The sequence below is a fragment of the Cucumis sativus genome, chromosome 4 (assembly GCF_000004075.3).
Source record: "Cucumis sativus cultivar 9930 chromosome 4, Cucumber_9930_V3, whole genome shotgun sequence".
Classification (NCBI taxonomy): domain Eukaryota; kingdom Viridiplantae; phylum Streptophyta; class Magnoliopsida; order Cucurbitales; family Cucurbitaceae; genus Cucumis; species Cucumis sativus.
In genome coordinates this window covers 23,978,838-23,993,867 of record NC_026658.2, presented here as the reverse complement: position 1 = coordinate 23,993,867, position 15,030 = coordinate 23,978,838, and the positions used below count along the sequence as shown (strand labels likewise).

Here is a 15,030-nt window from a genome sequence, read left to right as displayed (position 1 = left end):
CTTAAAAGTTTAGATCATAAATGTTAAAAGAATTAAAAACAATTTAGTCTGGGTTTTCTCACAGAATCATTAAAGAAAATAAGCTTTAAATAAATTCAATTACCATTTGATAAAAGGTTCATAGCATTCAAAAATTTTAGCCAACCAAAGCACTTGTCATATTTAGTTTTAATGATAAGTTCTTTTTGTCATTCGTCGTGTTGCTTTTAAATTTACCTAAAAGATTAAACATGTATGTAGTGAATATATAAAAAAAAAAAGAAAAAAAGATATGACTAAACATTTATTAAATTTACATAATCATCGTAGTTCGATCAACGGACAAAAAATGGCTTCCCATTATAAATTCCTTGAACCAATTTTAAGGGGCATTAAATTAACTCGTAACCAAAACACCAAAACCACCGGAAACTCACCCAAAATCAATCGGAGAGTGGCGGCGGCGAGCAAATACGGCGTAGGGAGGCGTCGGGTGATGGAGACGAGCGACCGGAAAGAAATTCGAAGGAGGAGTGGTCCTCTTGAGGAATAAGATGAAAGCTCCAAATAAATAATTCCTTCTCTCTTCCTTTAATAATAAATGCACCAAATTAAATATCCAAACTATATTCACCTTTTTACTTTTTCCAATTTTCCCAAATATATATATATTATATACCTCTACAAAATATCCTATTTACATATTTTGGATTGAATATATATATATAATTAATTATTTAATCAACGTTCCACCAATTCACATTTTTCTTAATATTTCAATTCAAATGAATTAACACGCTCATAATCTAATCTTAAATAAACCAACTAATACATTAAATAATTCAAGAGAGTTAAATTAATATTAATCTTAAATTTTTTAATAAAATAAAAAGCTTAGTAAAAAAAAAAAACAAGAAGAATTGAGTTTTCAAATTCCTTTATAAAATTGTAGCAGATTAATATAAATAAAGTTAAGAAATTGTAGACCCAAGGAAATAAATAATTTGACAAAAAAAGACTATAAGTATATTAGTGATATTATTGGATGTTTGAAATTATAATTATAATCAATAGTAAAAGAAAAAAGGGAAAGGGTTAAAAATAGAAGAAGAAAATGAAATTGAATGAGTTAAAAGTAAGACCCATTTCCTATCCCTTTCAATTTTTGGCGATTTTCATCCCATAATACCATTTCCTCATCATCTTCTTACTTCAATTTTATTTTTAAACTAAAGAAGAAAAAAAATCTATAGGAAATCCAGTTCTCAAATTCTGATTGGTTCCTACAAATTGATATGGAACAAGCCCACACTTCACAAATTATCTTATCCTTTCTGATTTTTGGTATCTTACATCCATCACTCCCCTTTCTTATGCAATCTCCTCTTGATCTTTCTTCCTATATATACACTCTCTAGATATTCTTTTCCAAATGCTTAACATAATTTAAAACCATCAATTTTTTGCTCTCTTGTTGTTCCTTCTTTTTCTTCTAATGGCTCTCCAAGCTGCTTCATTGGTTTCCCCTGCTCTCTCTATTCCTAAAGAGGTTTGTCTCTCTTTCTTTTTTCTTTTTTTTTTTTTTACCCACAAACATTAGAAATGTGTTTCTTGAATCTGGGTTGTGTTTATTTTCACATTTTGATTTCAATGCATGTGGGTTTCTTTTGTTTTGCAGGGGAAGTCTAGTGTATGCTTGAAAGATTCTAGTTTGTTTGGGATTTCATTCTCAGACCATCTCAAATCTGAATTCAGTTCATCTACTTTGAGGTGTAAGGTAGTGGGTGCTTCTAATTTTTGTACTTTTTTGCTGTGGGAACTTGTTGATTCATGATTGTGTTAGATTTTTTTGTTGATGTGATGGTTTGGTTTCACTTTCATTCAAGCTGAATTGTATTGGATTTTCTGTATTTGATAAAATGCCAGAGAGAATTGAACCAGCAAATTGGTGCAATAAGGGCTCAGACAACCGCTACCGAAAGTCCAGCAGTTAACAAAGCTACTCCAGATGGGAAGAAAACTCTCAGAAAGGGTAGTGTTGTGATCACTGGAGCCTCTTCTGGGTTGGGATTAGCCACAGCCAAGGCTTTGGCTGAAACTGGAAAATGGCATGTCATTATGGCTTGTAGAGACTTTCTCAAGGCTGAAAGAGCTGCTAAATCTGCGGGCATTACCAAGGAAAACTACACTGTTATGCATTTGGACCTTGCCTCGCTAGACAGCGTTCGCCAGTTTGTTGACAACTTCAGGCAGTCTGGCAGGCCGCTTGATGTGCTGGTGTGCAATGCTGCTGTTTACCTACCAACTGCTAAAGAGCCTACTTTCACTGCTGAAGGTTTTGAACTTAGTGTTGGAACTAACCATCTTGGTCATTTCCTCCTTTCCCGTTTGTTATTAGAGGATTTGAACAAATCCGATTACCCCTCAAAACGGCTCATCATTGTCGGATCAATTACCGGTACATTCTATTATTTGCGGTTGTTCTCAATCTTGTAATTGCCTTGTTGTTGTGCTAAATTTTGACATTTTTGTGATCAGGGAACACAAATACCTTGGCTGGAAATGTGCCTCCTAAGGCCAACCTTGGTGACCTTAGAGGACTCGCTGGAGGACTAAACGGCCTAAACAGCTCTTCAATGATCGACGGTGGTGAGTTTGATGGGGCCAAGGCATACAAGGACAGCAAAGTATGCAACATGCTCACTATGCAAGAGTTCCACAAGCGATATCACGAGGAAACCGGCATAACATTTGCTTCCCTCTACCCCGGATGCATTGCTACAACTGGTTTGTTCAGAGAGCACATTCCCTTGTTCAGAATACTTTTCCCTCCATTCCAGAAGTTCATCACCAAGGGCTATGTTTCAGAAGATGAAGCAGGAAAGAGACTAGCTCAGGTAGCTTAAAACTTCAGCATAGGCAACGAAAACAATGTCAAATATTTTCTGGTCGTATATATCCGTTAAAGAATCTGATTGGTTGCTTGTAATGCAGGTTGTGAGTGAGCCGAGCTTGACAAAATCAGGTGTGTATTGGAGCTGGAACAAGAACTCGGCTTCATTTGAGAACCAGTTGTCTCAGGAAGCAAGTGATGCAGAGAAAGCTCGGAAAGTGTGGGAGTTGAGTGAGAAACTTGTTGGTTTGGCTTAAAATGTGAAGCTTGAAGTTCTTATGATGGTCTTTCCATTGCTAAAACTGAAGCTCATTGTGAGTTGCGGGAGTTCGTAACTGTGATGTTGTGTTGTGTAAACAAATTTTCTGTTGTAAAAGTAGTTGGTTGACTTGAGTTTAGTCGTTAATAAAACTCTCAACGTTCCCAACTTTCTGGCATCTTCTTGCGTACTTCTTTCCATCTAAAATTGTGCGTTACACCCTTCACCTAGAACATAGAAATGAATCAACATTTTTTTTACACTAAAAAAAAAGTCGATATAACATACAAAATAAGTAATGTAATGTCATCAATTTGTTAACTTATTTAGAAAGGTTACAGAAATAAAATATTTTATTATTATTATTATTTTTTTTTTATATAATTTTTCTATAAAATATCCATCTTTAATCATTACTCATTCTCCATAAGATTTTAAACTTGCTATTTGTACACAAACATCAGTACATACTCAGCAAAACTTACCGTTTGTACACAAACTTTACTCAGCAATTATACAGCACGCATGAGCTGGCCTTATTCACTCATTTCAGGGTGTACTTCTTGGAAAATTACTTCATGTGTTGTCAATTAACCACGTGAAAGTTTCTCTTCCTACAAACCACTGAGATGGAAAATTTCTGTCAACCAAGAATATTCAATGATATGCACAGATTACCAACATTCAACCAAACACAAAGTTATAGTGGTTCAGCTAGCAGCCTACATCCACTCTCAAGAATCTCGTTAATCTGTCTCTCAAGAGGAAGATCACAAAATGAATAAATAAGCTCTCAACGAAGACTCTCTCTCTTCTTTTGTTTTATTTATTTACATACAGTGAACCTTTTAGCAAACTGTAAAGTAGTTATTCAACTGCTTTAATTTTGATTTGTTGTAGACTAACTGAAACTCAACCTGTTCAATAGATGCTATATTTGAAATATAATGCTTGAGGCAAAGCTTCAGGTGAGCTAAACTGACTTCACACAGCATAACAGCTCCCAGTTATCACCCAACTAGGCATTCCTCCTCAGTTGCAATGAATTTGTTTTACGCTATTATAAAAACACATTGAAGTTTAAGTGGGGCTTTCAGCCATATTCCATTGAAAAAACAAATCATTGGTGATAAAAAAACTATTTTAGTATTTAGTAGTCATTTCTTATTGTTACAACTTCAGAATAACTAAACAACAAATTCTTGAGTGGATGCCACAAGCGAGCACAATTGTATACAAATGTGTTATCGACTTAGGTATACTAATGTGAATGAAACCCTTTTCATTCCTATTCTACCAAATAGAAATGCTTATGTGGTTTGTTTCAAGGCCACTTGCTTTGACAATGAGTTGTTTATTTGTGTATTTAATAGTATAATTGTTAAGTTATTAATTCAAACATCAAAATTACAATAAAATATTTGTTTTCAAAATTGATTTATAGTTCGAAACTATTTTTAATAAAACAATTTATTTTTTATACTCTTAAAAAAAGATTAAAAACTTGAAGCCATCTATGTTAATTTAGTTCCATAGGTTGGAAAGACCATCTTTGGATGACTACTAAGCTTAATCATATATGATATCTAAAATTGTTTTTTCTTTTACATGGATTGAACCTATAACATCATGAATATATTTTTGTTAAAGTGGTTTCTATATTATATAGTTAAACAAAATTAGTCCCTTGCTGGATAAATTATATTGAATTAGTTGATAATTAAAGCTTTAAAAATGCCCCAATCTGTTCCAGTTTTCTTACAATATGAAATTTGTAATAAATATAGAAAAGAAAAAGTTAGCAAATTCAGCCCACGAAATTTTTAATTCATTTCTCTAATAAAATATATACTAGTTTTTTTATATTTTCTAAACCAATCCTATTTGTTAGGATTCAGTTTTTCGAAGAGACTCGAATAAAATAACATCCCGATCACCATTCATATATTTAATTTAATTGAGTAAGAAAAAAGCAGAAAAAATTCAAAATGTTGAAAAGTAGCATTTAAACTCCATAGAATAATAGACAAATTTCAAAAAAAAAAAAAAAAATTACATCCATACATACAATATTTGTGTATTTATTAGAAAATGATAAAAATCTCCCTGCAGTACAAAAGTCCCAAAGGTACAAGTACAACTATTAAAAACTCTGAACTTCTTTGTACATACAGATGTCTAAGGTAAGTGTTAAATAGAACTTTACAGTTCATAAGATGGGAACTTTGCTGCATTTGGCTCAACCATGTCAAAAAAGAGATATGCCATTCCCCCAATTCCTTCAAACAAGGAATAAGGACGATCACCAGAATGCATCTTCCCTTCTGAAATTAGCTTTTCTGCATTCTGATGCAGAAAGCATGCAAATGCTTTGGCTCTGTGTAAGTACATTAGATCACCCGTTAATCGGTAAAGTGAAAGAAACACATATGTGTTACCGCTAATTCCATGGCAGATGCCAACCCGTTTCAGCAAACCCCGGTTCCAGACGACTTCCCCGGCATCTATCGCTGCTTGCAGAAACTCATCATCTCCAAAAACCTGGTGCAGTGTAGTGTAGATGCATGCATAGAGATGAGAACTATGGTTACTTTGGATCTTTAGTTATATAGATCAAAAGACGAGAATGATGATGGATACCTCAGCTGCTTTTCCGAGTGTAAGGGCAACCCCTGGAGCCCCATGGCACCAATGCACCAGACGGTCAGATTCGCTTCCTTCGCTCGAAGGATAATTGCCACTTGGAAATCGATTTTTTATCATGTAACGCAGCGTATTCTTGACATCCTCAACCTCATCTGGTTTTAGTTCCATGTCCATCAAGACATGCATAATTCCAGCCAATCCATGGGCAGCACCCCAGTACTTCTTCCCATGCCATTCATACATTAACGGAGATTTACTCTTCTCACCCAATGTTCTACCAGCCTCGATAACTTCGTCCACCACCGATCTCTACCCAAGATAATCCATTAGATGAGGAAATTCTGCAGATTCTCAAGTTAAGGTCAAGTGAGTGTATGAGGACCAACTGGCATACCATAAAATTGTTAGATATCGTGTTCTGTCCAATGTGCTTGTTTAGGAATAAGCAGGCCCATAAGAACCCTGCTCGGCCGTATAGCAGTTCATTTGGTAAATCACTAGGTAGTTTGATCTGTTCTCACAGACATATAAATGGAATCTCAAAATTCATATTCATAAGCATAGAAATGGAAGGAAGCCAACATGAAATCAATGATGTAAAAGCATTACATCTTTAAACTTTGCCAAGTAATGGTCAACTAGCCTTCCATCATTAGCGAACTTAGCTGCAACTGCACCAAGAGCACAAACTCCAGCTCGGCCACAGATAAATGTCACATGTCTGCAGAGCAATTGAAAAGAGATTGAGAAAATGGTTGGCACCTAAATTAGGAATGAGCTGAAATACATTCCAAATTGACCAATTTCACCATAACTCAAAGTCAACACATGTATCTCCACATCATGCAAGAAAGATTAGATTGAACTATACATTTCAATATTTTACTTTGAAGCTTCAGAATTTGCATTTCAGTCCTCAAAATAACCAATTTCACCAGAACTCAAAATCAACACATATATCTCCGACCATCAGATAAGAAAGATTGGACTGAACCATACACTTTCATTTTCTATTTTGTAGCTTCAGAATTGGCATTTCAGTCCTCAGAAAAAACCAATTTCACCAGAGTTCAGAATCAACAAATATATCTCCATCATTTCAGTCCTCGTATTAGACCATTGAACTATACATTTCCATCAGTTTATTCTGTAGTTTCAGAATTTCCATTGCAGTCATCTAATTTGATTCGGTCTTACTAACAGTCCCTCTCAATAGTTAACTATTTTTCATAGTTACGTAAACTCATAAAATAGACAATCGAAATGAACTTCATTCACTAAATACAGGGACTATCCATAAGATCAAACTAAAATGTAAAGAGCAAAACAAAATTTGGTACACAAAAAAATGAATCGAAAGATTACCTCGATGTTTTAGATAAAGACTCACAGGCAGTGACAATCTCAGAGCACAATTTGAGATCATTCTCATTTTTAGAAACAAAGAAGGATTTCAAAGCCAGGAAAGCCGTCCCCAATGCTCCAGTATACAAAGTATTATCCTGCGGATGCCTTCCACTCAACGTCCACGTCTCTCTCACGACCTAAAACTACAAATCTCAGGCCAAAAAGAGAACCCTAGAAAAGCATAAAACCACCGGAAATTTCTCAACACGAAGCAAGTATGTGAAGTTACCGTTTCTTTGAGGTTGAGAGCTGCCTGTCTAAGGCGATCAGAAAGTGCGGCATCGGGAAGTGAAAGGAGCTCTGTGGGAATGAGAGTGGCGGAATAGGAATGGGATGATGCTAGTTCGTCCGGCGGTGCTTCGGCAGGGAAGCGTGGCATTTGGTTTGGGAAGAAACGCTCGGCCATTTCTGCGTGTGCTTCTCAGATGGTGGTTCCGATCCTCAATGAAGAAGAAGGTGAGGGACGTTGAGACGGTGCACCGGAGAGAGTGAATGGAGACTTTTGGAAACAGTTTAGTCGGTTGCTGCTGATGAATTGGCTGCCCGCCAACACGTGTTCGCCTGTTTAAATATGAGGTTATTTTTCCAATATTCTTGTCCGCACTTTGATATTTCTGAAAATAAATTTTTAAAAATATTCCTTCATTATGGAAAACTTAATTTAATTTTTGTTTGTGTAATTTGAATTTCGTTTGATTTTACTACTTACCTTGATTTGGGTATCATCATATTCTTCACTTCGCGATGGTGGAAGAACAAAATGAAATCAATAACTATCGAACCCTTTTCATGCTTTTAAGCGTTTTAGAAATTTGAGTTTGGATGAATTTTGAAATAATTCAAGCTCTACTATTCGATAAGAAATATACAACTACGAAAAGAAAACAGAGAAATGGTGTAGTGCAGACAAGGTGTTTGATATATTTCCTCACCAATGAAATGAAACGAAATAGTTTCTCTCTGAGAAGATATGAGTTTATCTGTTTATTTACATATATGAACCAAGTAAGAAGGGAAAGAGAAATTTTATTGTCTAAAATATTTACAAGCCATTGAAGCTGAGAAAGAGATGTTAGGACTTAGAAGGGAAGTAAATTGTGAAAAGAGCAGCAAAAACCACACAGAGAAGAGAGAAATAGTGAATTTGTAGATAGGTAGCTAGCTAGTTTGTGTCCCATTCAGCCCAATTAGCTTCACTGCCTCTCCTTGGAATGCTATTAACTCTTGTGTAAACATCAACCTTGAAGTTAGCTCCACACATTGCTCCTTCACTGTCAATTCTAGGCATTGCTTTCATTTTGTTCATTGGATGCTCAAAACTCATTAATCCTCCTTCACTATGGAACATGCATCCTGCTCATTCATTCATTCAAATTTATGAGTTCATCCAATAACTGGACTAATGGAAAATCTCACCTAACTTGCTAGTGGCGTGAATTTGTTGTCCATTTTAGGGGTGGAGACGGCTTTAACTCCGATTTATTGGTTCAAAACCGAAACCGAACTGTGCGGTCGATTTCAAATTTTGGTTTTGGTAATTTAAAACGTTTTAAAAATAATTTAGTTTGGTTTAAAATTCGGGTATGAGTATTTGGTTCAATTCGGTTTTAAGAAACGTTTTTGCGGTTTGAAATAGGCACTCCTAGACCCCATTTGTTGCTGGGACAACAAACTCACTGTTAAAACACTTGCAGATCAGGTGATGTGATTTTCCTTTGACAATTGTATTGTGGATTAGAGTGGATTACCAGTTGGGAATGGGGCATATGATTTAGCACAGCCTTCTTTGATGACATCCACATCATCTGATATCACCACTGACCCATCTGCTGCAATTCCCCAATAGAGCTTCACTCCCCCATCAGCACCCTGTTTAATTATATCAAAAAACAGTTTTTCAAAGCAATTTATAGCATTCACACAAACTCTTGCTACATTAAAAGAAGCTGATCATCACTTTTTAGGCGTCTAATCTTTTGTCAAAGCGTTACCAATGTCAAATTGCCACGTCTAAGAGGAAGAAGTAAGATTGAAAAAAAAAAAAAAGATGGAGAGAGAGAGAGTATACCAAGGCAGCAAAAACAGCACCAGCCCTGCTATCATAAACAACGAAGGCAAAGCTGCCATCAAGTTCCTTAAGGACCTGATCAGCTGGGTAAGGACCTCTGTCCCTAAGTGTTCTATACGCCTCAATCAAAAACATGGCTTCATTTGAGCCTTTCGATAGACCATATTGTTTATTCAGTGCACATAGATTGTTCAAACTTCCCAAGAACAGACAGTATATGTCATCAAACCCACAGAACAGCCTGCAAATTCACCCACAAAATCAATTTTTACCATAAACCCATCAACATAAATAGTCCATACCATCCGTTTATAAGCTTGAAATTACCTTTGGTGAACTAGTGAAAAGGACTGGGGAGAAACATAAGCAAGAACAGCGGCTTGGCCGAAGTTAATAGAGAAAGTGTTTTGAGGATGACGAGAAATAAAGTCATTGAGTGTTTCTTGAGGAAGCTTAGGGGCCTTAGAGCCACTGAAAGAGGCAGGACTCTTAAGTTCCTCAGGTGGGTGTGCAAAAGTTTGGTGGAAAATGGCTAACATTTTTCAGAAATGTAACTTAGAGCTGGACATCAAAATGGATAGAGAAGAAGAGAGTAGGTTAGCCAAAATCTGCCTCATATATATACATATTAGATAGATAGATAAAACATAAAACAGTGTATCTAAAAGAAGAAAGAAAGACAAAAAAGATGGTATGGTATGGCAATGTTGTGTAATTATTGTGGGCGTGGATTTTTGTGGGATCGGATGGGAAGAGATGGGATAAGGTTCTCGTTTTTCAATGTGGCCTTATCTCTCTCTCTCTCTCTATCTCTTCATAAATTTGAACTTTTTTTTCTTAAAGAAAAAAAAAGAGAAGAATTTGTGGAAATTAAGACGAGGGATATTCATGTTTGAATTTTGTTTGATAAGGGTGTAGCTCAGTTCTATTATGTGATTTAAACAATTATGTATTTGATACGTAATTAGCATTTAGATTTGAAAGAACTTATATTTTGTATTTGAAAAGGAATATAATAAAGAAAAATGGGGAGGGGATTAGGATGTGGGTTTGGTATGGAAGTTATCCAAAATTGGAAAAGGTCATAGCCACATCACCAAAGTTCGCTATTCTTTCTTCTTTCCCAAATCTGTGGGTTTATTGTATTCTCAAAAGAAGAGCAAACCCTAGCAGTAGCACCTAGAAATAATACCTCATGTCCTATCCATAAATATTCTACACATTGGTTTCTTTCTTTACCACTATTTCTTAACTAATTTTAACATTATTATTTTGTTTTCACCTATTTGTAGTTTGATTATGGCAAACTATGCTTTACTTTTTAGGGTTTGATGAAATGAATCATCCTGTATGCTTCCCTTTTTAGCCTTATGTTACAACAACTATTATCTTTAACAAATTTGAGAATCTAGTCATGGCTTTTAATTATACTTACAAATTCTTGGTTGTGAAATTAATTTCGAGTGTTTTAATTTTTATCATTTTAGGATCTAATTTAAAAAATTACTGTAAGTTTGAGTGTAAAATTTTAAAAGTTTAAGGGTCAAATTAAAAGAAAAACGTATGCTCTTCATCCAATATATTATACTTATGAGGTCTTTTTTAAGTATAGAGAAGAAATTAAAATATCTACGACATATAGAAAGATTTTGAATAAGTAAAAAGCCTACAAAAAAAAAAAAAAAGTTAATAGCGTGAAATACCAAAAAGACTCCAACTCACATCATTTTTTGTGATTCTCAATCCACGGTTGTCGTCTACCCTGTGCGACTCAACGAGACTTAGACAATCATAGTGATGTATCATTTTCTATCCTAGATAGCTAGATAGAGATATGCTACTATCACTATCTATTTGAGATAGAAAGTGATAAAACTCTATCTATATCTATTCTAGATAGGGAGGGATAGATCATTATTGTTGTCTATCGAGATAGACATAAATATTGTTTATTTAAGACAAATAAAGATAAAATACTATTAGAGTCTATTTGAGATAGATAATGATAGGATACTTAATAGTTTTTGTGCTTGAAAATTGATGGTACCATTAAAAATATTTACAACTCAATAATATAATAAATCAAAAAATATCATTCATAAGCTCTAATGCCAACCCATTTGTTCAATTTTGCTACTTTTTCTTGGATGGTGGACAATAACAGAGATCTATCACATTTTTTTATATCCAAAGTAGATAGAGAAATAGGTCACTATCATTGTCTATTTGAGATAGGAAGTGATACAACTTTATCATTTTTTATCTATAATAGAAAAAGATAGATCACTAACATTGTCTATTAAAGATGAACTTCAATAAATGGGTTTTGATGGTTTGGTTATTGTAGTTTGTTGTTTTTGTTTAATTATGGTAAGATAGAGAGTGTTAATGTAATTAATGGAAATAGAACCATAAGCCTCAAATGGACTTTCTTGTGTCCTACGAAATGAAATTAGTTTTACATTTTATTATATATATGTATGTATGTAAATTAACCTATATTTATTCTTCAAAATGAAAAGAGAAAAGAGAAAACAATAATGAGAGGGTAAAAGGGAGCGAGAAGGTAATAGAAGAAGTAAAAATTAAAAAGAAAAAAGAAAAACAAATATTAATGGTAGCAAAAATAATTTACCTGGGCTTGATCTAATCAATTACAAGTGGGCCATAAAATAGGCCAGGGCCCAATCCTCTAAAATAAAATGCTTCTCAAGATAGTTCATGGCCCTAATAATTCTAAAAGTTCCCATATGGCCTAATAATATTGTACGCAAATTTTCAAATCCATTCAAACATACTGATTACATTCAAAATAATTAAATATATATAAAAAATTATAAATATTATAAAATCTATCAAAGTTTATCAGTAATAGGAGTCTATCACGATACACTATGTTGCAAATATTAATTTATTACTAATAAACCATAAGAGTATATCAGCAATAGAAGTCTGTCTATTGTAGACTTTGTTATATTTATAAATTTTTTTAAAATATTGTTATGTATTTAATTATTGTTCTTGAATACTTTATTATTTTGGAAAATTCAAAAATAAAATTTTGAAAACCCCTTTTAGGATCATTTGGTCTTTTATTTTTAGCTTTCAAAAGTAAATTCTATAGATATTCTTTCCCTCTCTAAGTTTAGAGAAAAATGGAACTCACAATAAGAAATAATGGAGAGAAAATAAAAACTAAATTGCTACCCCCAATTAATTATAATTTTTCTTGCCACCCCTACAATTTTGATGTAAGAGTAAAGTGATTATGAGTTTGATTTAAGAATATTAATATACTTTTATTTTACTAGAAAAAAACAATAAAAAGTAATTTGAATTTATCGAAAAAGAAAAGTAAATTAGAAAAAACTCATACCACAAAAAATGCTAAAAAAAAAGAGTGTCCTAAAGAAGACAGCCAAGCAATTTTATCTTTGTGGAAAGACAAAAATGACTTTGTTGCATTTTGGTGACCTTTGTGTTCATGCAAAGAATAAAAGATGCCTTTTTTTTCTCTCTCTCTATATATTTTTTGCTATTATTTATAGATTGTTTGTGATTAATTGATTGATGTAATGTGTATATATATATAGACTCATTGATTAAGAGATGATGGGATGATTTATGGGATAATAATTATATGTTGTTCTAAGAACAATTAATGATGTTACTTTGTAACAAACAGTAGGTAGGTGATACAATTGGATTATATTTTCATTGTTACAAAAACTATATAATATAATATTAACATCCAAATTTATAATTAAAAAGTAGACTATATAAAGATGGAAACAAAATCAATTGCTATCATATATATATTATTAATAAAGATTAAGTACCACTTACTCAACTTCTTTCATTCAAGTTTTAAAATAAAATAGGAATCCCAACTTCTTTCATTCAAGTTTTAAAATAAAATAGGAATCCCAAATAATGAAGTTAATAAAATTGATTTTAACCATTTAAAAATTACACCTAAATGGGTTAAAGTCTAAACCTAAAATTGGAAGCATATCTCTTTCTATTTTTCAACCTTCATGATCTTCTTTTTTTTTTTTTTTTACTTTCACTTTTGAAATTATATTTGAATTGTCAATCAATTTATTAATTTATTGTTTAATTTTAGTATTTAATAAGAGGTTAAAGACAACTTGATTAAAACAAAGGTGAACATAAGATCTATAACTTTTAAAATACTATACTTTACAGAAAAATTGAAAAATGCACGTATAGATATTAGCAACACAAGTAACCTAATTTAAAAATGGTGAAACCGTCCTAAATAAAATATTTACACAAATTAAGTGTAATAAATTTTATCTTGTAGTGATTTTGTTCTAAAAGGTAAATAGTTTGTCGATTTTTTTTCTTTAGAAAAAACTTTCTTTAATAAAATTAAAAAAGAACGTGAGAATTGGTTGTTTGTTTGTTTAGTGACAAAAGTTTATATTTAGAATCCTATACTCAAAAACAAAGAAACTCTCATCCTTTATAAGATAGATGAGCGGCTCATCGCATAACCAATCGGTTTTTTTAAAATGGAATCTAAAGATATGGTATAAAGCTATAAAGGTTCAAACGGATATTCGATCCAATAAAATAAATTTAAGATCAAATCAAAATTGATGAACCTAAGTTGAGAATCCCAAATTAAAAAAAACCACAATGACTCGTACCAACTAATAGTTATGTCAAATCATTCATACTTTTTATTGTTTACAAGCACCAATATATTATTATAAAAGTTAAAACATTACCCATTACTTTAAACAAAAAAAAAAAAAAATTGTAAAGTAATTTGGATAGGAAACAAGAACTCAACCACACATACATGATTAAAAAATAACCACACATATACAATATATATACACACATCAAAGTTTACATATTCAACATTTATGGAGTAAAAATATTGTAAAAAAATAATCAACATCAACATCATCTCTTGTAAAAAAAAATAATTAAGTTATTTCTAACTTAGAAAACTATTTATTATTTATAGAGATTGAAATATTTTTTATTTCTTAAACTTTTTATAAACATAGGAAGCAATTTAGTCTGTAAATTTTGATTTGTAATATTTACTATTTAGTACTTGTATTTTCAATTTTGTATCAATTTAGTCCCTTCACTTTTGTACGTAACAATTTAATTCTTACTATTTCAAACTTGTAACAATTTAATCTCCAATATAAAAAAAAGTTTTTAATATTTAATGTTGATTTTTAGCATTTTCTAATATAGATATTCTATTTTATAGAATTACAAAATTATTTTATAACGTATAAGACGAAATTGCTATACGGTAAAATTCATAATTAAATTGCTATAAAATTGAAATTCCATGAACAAAACTATAACAAACTAAAGTTCATGTATTGAATGGTTATTTTCATGTGAAAATATAGAAACTAAAATTAATTTTAAACATATACATGTTTGATTAATAGATGATAGTATTTTTTATATTTTATGTATATTATTATTTTTATATAGAACATAAAGATATCAATTTGAATTCTTAAAATATATATATGGAAAGTATCAATTTACACAAGATTGTTGCACTTTAGACTTTAAACTAATAATTATATCAATTTAAAATTTAAATTTTAAAAGTTGTATCAATTTAAATCTCAAACTATCAAACCTCTCAATTATAATTTATTTAAATATATTTATCAAAATTGATAACTTAAATTAATAGCACTTTTAAATTTTAATATTGATATAAATTATTAATTGGCGATCTAGAATTAAAGTTGATATTTATAATAT

General features: G+C 32.0%; 3 protein-coding genes across 3 annotated transcripts; 1 reads left to right on the top strand and 2 right to left on the bottom strand.

The window, feature by feature from the left end:
* Window positions 1-1,434: 1,434 nt before the first annotated feature.
* NPR (protochlorophyllide reductase, chloroplastic-like) lies at window positions 1,435-3,297 on the top strand. The gene is given in 5 exon segments (NM_001280784.1): window positions 1,435-1,528; window positions 1,658-1,756; window positions 1,906-2,437; window positions 2,518-2,876; window positions 2,974-3,297. Coding segments are annotated over 5 exon segments (1,200 nt in total). The 5' UTR covers window positions 1,435-1,474; the 3' UTR covers window positions 3,130-3,297.
* Window positions 3,298-5,192: 1,895 nt separating this feature from the next.
* LOC101208071 (lanC-like protein GCR2) lies at window positions 5,193-8,025 on the bottom strand. The gene is made up of 7 exons (XM_004141183.3): window positions 7,894-8,025; window positions 7,414-7,745; window positions 7,143-7,321; window positions 6,387-6,498; window positions 6,172-6,288; window positions 5,772-6,086; window positions 5,193-5,672 (listed from the first exon to the last, which is right to left on the bottom strand). Exons 2-7 carry the CDS (start codon window positions 7,588-7,590, stop codon window positions 5,334-5,336), a joined length of 1,239 nt encoding a protein of 412 aa, XP_004141231.2. The 5' UTR covers window positions 7,591-7,745; window positions 7,894-8,025; the 3' UTR covers window positions 5,193-5,333.
* A 116-nt stretch (window positions 8,026-8,141) lies between these two features.
* LOC101207830 (stem-specific protein TSJT1) lies at window positions 8,142-9,882 on the bottom strand. The gene is made up of 4 exons (XM_004141182.3): window positions 9,580-9,882; window positions 9,253-9,493; window positions 8,933-9,053; window positions 8,142-8,537 (listed from the first exon to the last, which is right to left on the bottom strand). The coding sequence occupies exons 1-4, from the start codon at window positions 9,789-9,791 to the stop codon at window positions 8,347-8,349; spliced, it is 765 nt and encodes a 254-aa protein (XP_004141230.1). The 5' UTR covers window positions 9,792-9,882; the 3' UTR covers window positions 8,142-8,346.
* Window positions 9,883-15,030: the final 5,148 nt, after the last annotated feature.